The 10,759-nt window shown below is 41.3% G+C and overlaps 1 protein-coding gene across 4 annotated transcripts in view; it reads right to left on the minus strand.

Annotated features, from left to right (window-relative positions):
• Positions 1-1,138: 1,138 nt before the first annotated feature.
• Positions 1,139-10,759, minus strand: part of SFXN1 (sideroflexin 1) — a 70,152-nt gene continuing 60,531 nt past the window's right edge. For 2 of the 4 annotated variants that reach the window (XM_019506391.1, XM_019506392.1), the window contains exons 9-11: positions 5,023-5,072; positions 3,149-3,196; positions 1,139-1,506 (exon numbers count right to left, since the gene is read on the minus strand). In XM_019506391.1, the coding sequence (XP_019361936.1) occupies positions 1,410-1,506; positions 3,149-3,196; positions 5,023-5,072 (195 nt within the window). In that variant the 3' untranslated portion in view covers positions 1,139-1,409. Of the gene's footprint in view, positions 1,507-3,148; positions 3,197-5,022; positions 5,073-5,826; positions 6,532-8,780; positions 8,872-10,759 lie in introns of those variants that run through there. The other 2 variants (XM_019506393.1, XM_019506394.1) reach the window with 2 other exon arrangements.

The raw sequence follows: 10,759 nt of genomic DNA on the forward strand, positions 1-10,759 counted from the left end.
TGCAAAATGGCACAGCTTCAGAAAACCTGCTCCAATATACATCAAAAGAATTTGACCCTTGAGGTGTAAGCTCTCTAGAGTTATATTAGGTATACTGTACATTAAATATAGAGCAGCATTGTAAACACAACGGGGTGTAGACCGGCAATGTTAATAACATGATGGACTGTAATCAGAAAAAAAGTGTTTGGGTCTATTTTGTACAGTAACGGATTAAAACAGAAGCATATGATATGCTTTCTCTGCGCACCTCAAGAAACATAGAGGTTGAACACACGACCCTCACATGAAATGGAGAAACATGCTGTACCGCTGCAACAATGTTCTGTTAGAAATGAGAGCACTTCGAATAGGCTGAACACAACAGGGCAGCATGTGTTGAATATAGTTAAAATAGAAATGCAGGAACTTTTCACGGAGTCTATAGATTTCAAGAAAGAAAAACAAGGAAAGGAGAAAAAACCCTAACTATCCCATGCTGCTATTTCTGAAGTCAAAACCTGAAGGTAAACAGGGCATGGTCACCAGCTGTTCTTTGGTGTTATTCCTCCTAGGATGATATGGGACAAGAAGGGCCTGGAGAAGCAGATCTGCAGTCACTGCTGAAACTGCAGGATCAATAACATGTACAAAGGGACTTCTGTCCCAAGTGGAGGGAGAACAGGCAGTACATTTAAGACAAGAAAATCTGATTTTCTTTGGGTGCATCTACACGAGATGTTTACTGCGGAACTGCCTAATTAGCTCTGCACTCAATGTCTACACACGCGGCCCTATTAGGTCGCAGTAAACTACTAAATGCCACCATAGGATGTTCAAGTACTATCCTGCAGTGGTGTTCTTAAGTGTGCAGCAACACACACATAGATGCTGATGGGACTGGCTAGAGCACAAGGGTGCTTCAGTGCAGGGGCTGCCTCCCAGTTAGCCCTGCACTGAAGTACCCTCGTGCCCCAACCAGCCCCTCTGCAGCATGCTGAGCCAGGTTGGAGCAGCCTTGGGCTGGCAGGCTCACCCCCCTGTGCACGTGTAGACGCAGTGCCTTGGAGCAATAAACTCTGGTGGGATATGCACCAGAGTTTACTGCTCCTTATTAATTGCATGTGTAGAGGTACCCTTTGTGTGCTTGATTCTTTTCCTTTTAGCTGCTTGAGAGCTCAATGTAAACATTTTGGATGTGTGTGGTTAAAGTTTCAGTCAAGACTCAAAGTGGGCAATTAAATAACGAAATGAGTTTTTGTGTTTTAAGAAAATATGAGAAGGAAAGTCTTTTTACATATATATTATAAAATAATGCAGATGTTCAAAATCATTTAACAAAAGGACAGATCAAAATTGAGCTCTTTTCAATAATGCTGGCACACAATTAAAAATTAAAAAGTTCACAAAATATTCCCACCATCCTTGAATTATAATCCTTTATTAAAATACACACGTCCTAAATCAGGACTGATCTCCTGGATCTTGGCTTTCAGTTCTGGCTCCAAGCGTGTTATAGACATGGAACTAGGCAAGAGAAAAAAAAAAATAGGAAAAAGATTACACTTTAATGAATGGTTGAATCAAAAATATGGATAATGATGCATCTGATCAAGGCTTGTGGATAAGCAAAGGAGGCTTCAGATTTTTTCCTGTTCTATAGGGAGAATTCAGATTCTGAGACCCATAGCAATTAGCCTAATTTGACTGGTAGTAAGTTGTTCTGCGGATGCAAGAAACGGCTGCTTTATTGTTCTACTGAACTTCAACTCGGATGGTTATGATCCAATGGGCTTGTACATACAAACTGCACCTTGAAAAGATGTTAACAAGTGTGTTATTCTACTCTGTTGAATCCAAGGAAGTCTTCTACATGTGTAACATTTCTCTCATGAGCAAAGTGAATTCAGCTGACAAGTCATACAGAGCTGCAGCATTCCAAATATATTTAAAAAAAATACCCATAAAATTAGCAAATCAATTCAATATGTTAGGGTGAACTCCTAAAAGCACTAATCTGAACCAAGAACTGACTACTTTCTCCATCCAACTCAGCGTAGCCCTGCAATGTTTTTTGCTCTACATTTCTTAAATCTATTTTTCTCTAGCAGGAAAACAGTATCTAAACTGTATTGCTGGGGTGATAAGAATTACAGTAGTGTAAGCATTAAGCAAGAGATGAACAAGCCTTCTGGGTTTCAGAAATCAAAAGCTAGCGAAGCTGTCCTCTAAGTCTTAAACAAACCCTTAAGCTCCAATTTCAATATTTAATTCATTGCTTACTTGATGCAGCACTTTTGATTCCAGTGAATAACACAAGCAAAATGTAAAACAATGGAAGTTTTAACACGTAATGCAATTAGATTTGTCATCTACAGCTACACTTTAAATGCAACCTGTCCATGCTTCTTTATGATCTCAGGGACATGAATGTTAGTTTTAAGTCTGTTTCTGAACTATTAATTATAACTGAAAATATATTAAAAGAGATGCAAAACTCTCTTGGTTAAAATCCTATTGGCCGAACCACAGGCAGACTACAGTTAAATTGATGTTTATAATTCAGAGAGAATTCCCAAGTGAAAGTGAATAGGATCTGAAAATGTGTATCCATTCAACCACCACCATAATGCATAAAAATGGAACTTTAACTCCTTTCACTGACGCCAGGCATTAGCAAGTCTAAATTTCTTGTCCTGGCATTCAAGTCCCTATATTGCTCAACTCCAATCTGTATTCCTACTCCTCTGCTTTTTTTCATTTGTGCCATCCTCTCTCTTCCATCAATGATGCCAACCTTAAAGCTTTCTTTACCTCCTTCCAAGAAGCTCCTATGGACAGGAACGCCTTTCAAACCTGGTTCTCAAGCCATCTTATTCAAATCTCATCTAAAAAATAAGACTGTTTCTGATGCTCCACCTGTCAGGGGTTAACAAATCTATTTGCTTAGAGGTTTATTATTCCCCTTTAAGTTGTACTTCTTCCTTACTGTGCATCTTTGGTAACCATTTTCCCCCCTGTTGTGCCCGTATTTTGGATCCAACACTTATATCAAAATTTAAACTACAAATTTTGAATAGCAAGGACCATTTCTTTCCTTGTTTCTTTGAAGCATTCTGCATGCATCTGAATCGCACCGTTCACGTAACAATAAGAAAGCCATTTGTACCTTTTCTGAGGGAACAAAGCACAGCACAGAGGTGTAGCAAACACCAAACTACAACAAAACAAAAATGAGATACAGGTATTAGTTTAAAATCAAAAAGCAAAATTCTGAACAGACGAGAGCAGGGCACTCTTAGGAAAGTAGCCATTTCATTCTCATTACTTTTCACGCATGATAGAACAAGAATGAATGAAGTCCATCCTCCACTACCGGGCCCCTTATATAGTCCCTCTATCTCTTTGAAGACTGCAAAGAGATGCATCACTCCTCCACTTAAATATGTGAAGAATTTCAATTCCGTGGCATTTAATTCGCTTTGAATGTTGCAACATAAGGGGCTAGGCTCTGTGAAATCTACTGATTTTAATGCAGGTTGAAGAAAGGCATCACATTACAGGTTGAGATTCAACATTATCCCTTGCACAGGCAGGGCGCTTGTACAGGACAGTCGTCACAATGTACACGTGATGAAAATGTTACTTGTATGGCTTAATTGTTGCAAACTTAACTACATCTGGATGTAGTTTAGTTTGCAACATTGCAGGTTGCAATGATGCAGCTGGCAGCTCGCCCCCCAGTCGCGGGAGAGGTGGGCAGGCTCCGCAGGGAAAAAAAAAAAAAGATTGGGCCCCTCACTGCTTTTGCCTTCAGCAGGCTCCTGCAGTTGGCAGGATGCCTGGCGCTGCCCAAGAATGGGCTGGCTTGCCCCTGGGACAGTGCGAGAAGGCAGCAAGAGGGTGGCTGGCTGTGCTGATGACTGCAAAGGTGGTGAGGATGGTGCATGGGGTGTAGGGCTGCCTGGGAAGGCTGCAAACTTCCTCAAACCCACCCTGTGCACCATCCCTGCTGCCTTCTCCAGTTGCCAGCACACCCAGCCACCCTCCTGCCACCTCCCTGTTCTTCCCCAGGGGCAGGGCAGCCTGTTGTGGGGCAGACCCAGGTGTTCTGCTGGCCTCAGAAGCAGCAAGGGGCCTGATCCTTTTTTGGTGGAGCCTGCCTCTCCTGCAGCTGGGGGTCAGGCTGCTGGTGGCATGAGTGGCCCCTGAACTATGGGGGCCCCCGGTTTTCTGTCTGTGGTGGTGGTGCCCCCCAGGGCTATCTGGGTGGGGTGCTAGCAGGCCAGATGCTGCCCCAGCTCAGCCTGCTGGAAGCCCGTCGAGCACTGCTCCCTAGGCAGGCTCAGGGTAGAGTTAGATCAGGCCAGGTGCTGCCTCTGAGCTGGGATAGCACCCAGTCCAATAGCACGCTACCCGGGAGGCCCTGGGGGCATTGTTCCTACCAAGGGAAGGACCGGGGCCCCCTGAAGCTCAGGGGTTGCTCGGCCCACCAGCAGCTCACCTGCTGGCTGCGGGAGAGGCAGACAGGCTCCACCAAAAACCAAAAACAAACAAAGAAACAAAAGGATTGGGCCCCTTACCATTACATGATGGAAAAATTGGAACAGTTTAGTCTTCAGGATTTTATTCTATGCCTCACCCTTTCAATTTAGGGGGCACAGAATAAAACCTTGGGGATTAAACCCCCATCCCGTGTACAAGCGCCCACAGTGATCAAAACCTCATTTTTGAATCAGCTGCAAGACAGAGCTCTTTTCTTTGCTGATTTGGTTTAATAACACTATCACCAATAGCTGTCATAGGAAAACCATGGAAACAAGACCTTCTTCTGTTTCAGCAGGTAGTACTGAACAAAATGAGAAGATGTAAATAATACAGTTTTGCTGACATTTCACAGAAGAAATGAGTCACTTTAGTTGTTTGTTGGCTTTCCTTCCTAAATCCAGATACACCAAACTTTTAAGGGAACTCTAGCCAACTCTTAAAGATAGCAGATGCCTCTCAAAAATAGCAGCAGACAAGCAATCTAAAGGAACTCACCAGAATCCAACTAATCCAACTTGAATGGGGGCACTCATCCATGGGAATCGCTGTGTTAAAAATAAATATTACGAAGTTAGTATGTTGCCTTTTTCCCCCTCCAGGTTTTTGGATGTTTCTTATACTATAAGAAGCAGACTGACAGCAGTTAAAATCTAGGCACAGTGCAGACACATGCAAACTCTGCAGATACCTGACCTGCACTAACTTACTTTGACCCTGATCTGAGAACCTGCTCCAAAGCTCTTTGGTATCAGTGGAGTGCCTCCCATTAATATTAGTGTGCATTAGTCTACTGAGAACTAGATTTCCAGATGACTGACCACTTATTTTATTCATAACTTGATCCTATCTTGGATCTAGGGACTAGCTCCTAGGTAAGGCTGCTTTATGCCAGCACACTGTGGCTATGAAGCCAGAGTCTGGTCTGGGAGGTTTCCCCCACTGCAACTGAAACCCTACATTAGCACTGAACAAGAGCAGACTCTGATGGTACATCCCACTTCTCCAGCATAAGGAATTTGGCTAAGACATCATTATTCTGTGTTGATTCTTGGCTATAGCTTCAGTCTTTTGGGGACTATTATGCTATTCTAACTTATACCCGAGGACTTTCTTGGCCTGCAGCAGCTGTCACCCGAAAGTCATGGGAATGCCAACATAAGCTATGTTCATATCACCTTCCCTCACCACATACACTGCATGTTTCTCAGCTATCAGTTCCTAGAGATAAAACAAGTACAGCACAGTTGTGAAAGCCTTACTCCCCTTGAAATTAAAGGAAAAATAAATAGAAACTGTGATTTTTTTTTTTTTAGTAAAGCAATATAAATATTGTGCATATACACGTGTATAAACAGGAACTAAATAAACATGATAGGTATGGTTATTTTGTTACGTTGCACTTTTTTGCAGTTATCAATTGTACTGATAAAAAAAGGAAAAAGGAGGCTTTGTGCAGATCCTTAGATTATGTTTTAAGAGATTAAATAAAAACTGGTTAGAATTTTAGCTGGAGTTAATCACTAATGAAATGAAACGTATTTTAAGACGACTGCTATGATGGGCACTGGCATTACCATAAAATGAGTCCCTCCAGAAAAGCAAGACACGCACAATTGCTACCATAACAGTATGTGGATTTAAAACAAAACCGTTAATTAGTCACAATTACGCACTGCAGTGGATGAGTATAAAGTTGATGTTTCCGTGAGAAGCAATCCTAAAGCTGTGAGGGTTGGGGGGGAACTGGTGAACAAAAGACAGAACTGAGTGTCAGTGTTTTAAGGGGGGAAATGGAAATGCTAGGGAATAAGGACCATGTTTAAGAAAGTATGACAGTGGCAGGGCTAATTAATTGCAGCAAAGAGAAGGAAAACAGTAATAGACCAAGCTCTCTCTCTCAGGACTGAGACAGAGGAAGTAACACAGCTATTCGTTCCCCTCTGTTGGAGATGGTCTGAAGTCCAAAAATGGGTGCAGAAGAGAACTGTCCAATTCATCAATTATCTGCAAAAACAGATAACAAAAAAGGCAACTTTGTCAAAGGAGAACAGACTCAGTGCTGCCCCAGTTCTGGCATTGCACTCAAATGCCTTCATTGGACTTTTACCCCAGAAATATTTGTGCAAAAGACTTCAGTTTTTTCCACATAGGGAAAGTTAAGAAATGATGACAACACTGGGGGAATAAGAAAAGGCCTCAAAGATGGTAGCGTGTGCCTAATCACAGGTCACAGAATAGGATCAGAGGATTGAGGGATTATTCTCGCTCTTATATTTCCAGGCATACAAATCAGATTCCTCACTCTGAAAGACTGTCTGTAGGAGAACTGATGGCTGACTCCAAGCAAGAGACAATGAGAACTGAGCTATTGGTACAGTATAAAGGCAGCGCCTCAGTTGGGCATAACATTATTTCCCAAAAAGACAGAGCAAACCTTTAATCACCTTGACACAGGGTAGTATCTAACCTTCATCTGAGTGGGACATTACACCAGAAAACACAAGTGTGTTCAGTAGCACGACTAACGGTGACAAGTTCATTTCACAGAACTTTCATTATAAAAATATCTAATAAATTGAAACTTATGGCCTTTCTTTTCCAAAAATGTTGTCCGAACACCTCAATGTTAGGGGAGAAGATGAAGCTAAAATGGCTTAGTTTTAAAACTGTATCTGGGAAGGGCAAAAACAAACCCCACATGCCTAAGCAGCAGGAACGTACACTTACTGAACACAAGCAAAACGTGCATCAGTACAAAGAGATAACAAAAATCCACAGAAGTGTAAAATGATGAAAAAATGTAATGAACTAGAACTCTATCATTTGACCCAGGAAGGCAGCAATTCTGACTTTAATTTCTAGATATTGTGTGTGCTAGGCTTAATGACATCAGGGTTAGGTAGCACACACAGAAGATGCAGAAAGGATAATTAAAGCTAAGCAAAAAAAGGCAAGAAGGAGCAGTGGGATTTTAGCAACTGCTTCATCTTTTGTTGAATCTTCCAGATTGCTAATAGTGCATAATTTCATTGAACAATAAAAGGATAGACAGAGGGTCCCTGAATGCATCATCTCTTGGTCATTTAAGAATAAAGTTAAGTAAAACGAGACTGTAGAACAGGTGCTCTTTCTAGGTAAGGAAGAGTTGGGAGCAGTTGTTTAAGTTGCAGACTAAAAATATGATTAAATGGTTATAGTGCATTAAAGAAAAAAAAAAAAAAAGGGAGAGGAGTCAACTTCACTATCAGGAATGGTATGCAGAACAAAGCAGAGAGCAGGTACTGATCTTGATTGCGGGATGAAATGGATTTGTGAAGCACATCAGAATGGATTTAAATGTCTGGAAAAAAATTGAGACAACAGGAAGTTTAAAAAGGTTGTTTGTTTCTTCCAAACAGTGACCCAAGAAGAAGAGTTTAAACACAGCTGAAATGAATCTACAAACCCTCCATTTTTGAAGAACCATAGTCTTACTGCTCCTTCTATGGGTGGCTGATATAATGGCCTGGCTCTTAGACCCAGCTAGCCAAACACGAGTCAACAGAAATGAAGAAAACAAACAATTTACATCCTGATGATCAGGAACCATTGCATTGCTTCATTATGAATTATACTCACTCAGTTTAGGGAAAAACATATGGACATACTTTAGTGCTTTCAAAAGGAGAAATAATCAGGTTTGTCAAAAAAATAAGCACGCTTATATGTCAGTGATGCTTAGCACTACTTACGAGGTACTCTAGTATAATGTATTGTTAGCATTAAAATGCTCTCATGTAAAACAATGTGCGAGAACACAATGACAATGCTTTTCCAAGACAGTAATGTTCACGTGTCTTTTCAATTGAACTGGAAATAAGACAAGATACCCCTGACATTGTTAAAAAACAATGAAATAGAACAGAGAAGATGCTCTATGGTAGAATATGAAGAAATGCAGGCTGCTGAATGACAACTGCTAGTTTATTTTCTGGCCTTCTGGTTATCTGCCAGTGATGAGCTTTGGCAGATGCAGAAGAATGATTTTCTGGAATGCTGGTGGTGTGCAAATCAGAGTGAAACAAATGGGTTAGTAAAGCAGTTTGTAGATGGTGTCACAGAACTGCATGTGGGATGGTGCTTCTGGAAACCTCAAGAGGACATGCGCAAGCTGCTTGTTAAAAATGCAGCTCATTCCTTAATGGGTTTAGAGCTACTCTGTTATCAAGTGTTACCACTGACTAACTGCAGAGCAAGGTTTCACCTGAACTCACAGTCTCTGAAGCTGAGGGGAAGGAACAGGAGAGCATGATGGTACCAAAGAACACTGAGTAGCCACTGAAGAAACATCTCATGTGTGTTGATCTGAAAAATTCACAACACCCTTATGTTGATTATACCGCACAATGAATAAAGGATGTTTGACGCCGACCCTCATGGAATCATCCTTCACTCTTCTCACAACAAATCTCATGTTTTTCTCCTAGTTAGGTGGATATGACAGACATGACATTCCCCCACGGTATGAATGCACAGAATTAATCTGAACTTGCAACTCCTTTGATTTCAGGAAAGAAATATATGTGGTATTTTGAATATTCATTTTTTCAAGTTTGTTGCTGTTGTGTGAGCTGCTTGTAATGATGCCTCACGTAGTCTTAATGGTCAAAAGCAAGTCCAAGGACGAACAGACAGGCCAATCAGTATGACTTATTTAAGCTACGGAAAATGCAATTAGCGTACATTGGCGCTTCGCTTCTCAGGCAAGACAGCCATTCAGTTTAAATTTTCCACAAACATTTCGATTCCAGAATTCAACAACTAGGTGCCCTGTATTAGCAGTGCTATAAGCACATTTTTTTTTAAAGAAAAAAGCTGCCCTCAGGAAAAATGTAGTTTTCTAAATTTGGGGAGAAAAGGAAGATCAATTAAGTAGTTGTTAACACACAGTTTTCATTGCTGAAATACAACTGCTAATCTAAACTCAACAAATCCTAAGATTAAGAAAAACAGAACTAAAACAAATAGAATTTTAAGACTTCCTTGGGGGTAACTAAACACTTCATCTAAAACTTGACCCAAAGTTAAAACACCAAACCAAACAAAACCACTTTTACAAGGGATTATCAGGAAGATATTGGGTGCTGACAGATGTGCAGTCCCCGCTGTAACTCACGGTGCTTCCCAGAAAGCACCATGAGTTAAAGTGATCCCCCCATGTGCAACCCAACAGATGTTTGCTCTTGGGTTGGCAGGGGTGGGGGACCAAGCTTGACTTCAGAGCCGATTCAGGAGGAGCTGCGGCCTCTCTTGCCCAGGCCCACCTCCCCCAGGGGGAGAAGGGAAGGAGAGGGATCTGTGGGCTGGGGTTTATCCAGCCTGTGCTGAAGAGAGGGCAGGTGGATTAAAGCTCCCTTCCAGTGCAACCAGGCAAACACCAGCCCGCAGCTTCACCCACCTCCCTTCTTCCCCTCCCATCCTGGAGACAGCACTGAGGGTGGAGCTGGGCTGCATCAACCCAGCCTTGTTCGTGTGCTGGGACTAACAGAAGTTAATGAAACTGCTCCACTTGGGAGCACCTTCATCTGAGCCCTCATTATATGAGGGTTAATTTATTGCATGATCAAGCATTTTTAAAGCACTCTGCAGCTGTACACCTCTGTCAAGGCATAGCTGTACAGCACTTTTAGAGTGACAAAACACCACTTCTGTCAGCACCCTATATGTCCTTACTGCTCCTAACAACAGGCAAACATTCTCATGCTGCTGGCTATGCCTGACCACTGTATCTCTCCATAGCTATCAACGCAAAATTCAGTCATTAGCTTGAATGGGCAAATATGAAACCAACCCTTAGCGCTGAAGAAAGCCATGACTTTGGTATCTCACCTGAAATCTGCAAATAATTCACAGCATAGTAACATGGGAGCCCAAGTCATAATATCATCATTGTTCTTTTTAAACATATGTATTTTAGTTTATATTTAAATTCACAGATTAATAAAATACAAAGCCCTTTACTAAAAAATTCCCTTAATTTAAATGCATTTTTAATGTAAATACAAAAAATACACTTGATGAAACTTGCCATTGTAGCAGCTGGCTCTCTCAGAATTTTAAAGGATAATTTTTAAACCAAATTTTTAAAATACTATTTCACAGCAGCTAAGTAGTGACTCTATCTGTTGACCAATGCCTAAAAGAACAACTCTGAAATTATGCATGCTATATTTCTTTAAAAAAAAATAAAAAA

This window comes from Gavialis gangeticus, unplaced genomic scaffold (genome assembly GCF_001723915.1).
Source record: "Gavialis gangeticus isolate Ggan-Ray unplaced genomic scaffold, GavGan_comp1, whole genome shotgun sequence".
Classification (NCBI taxonomy): domain Eukaryota; kingdom Metazoa; phylum Chordata; order Crocodylia; family Gavialidae; genus Gavialis; species Gavialis gangeticus.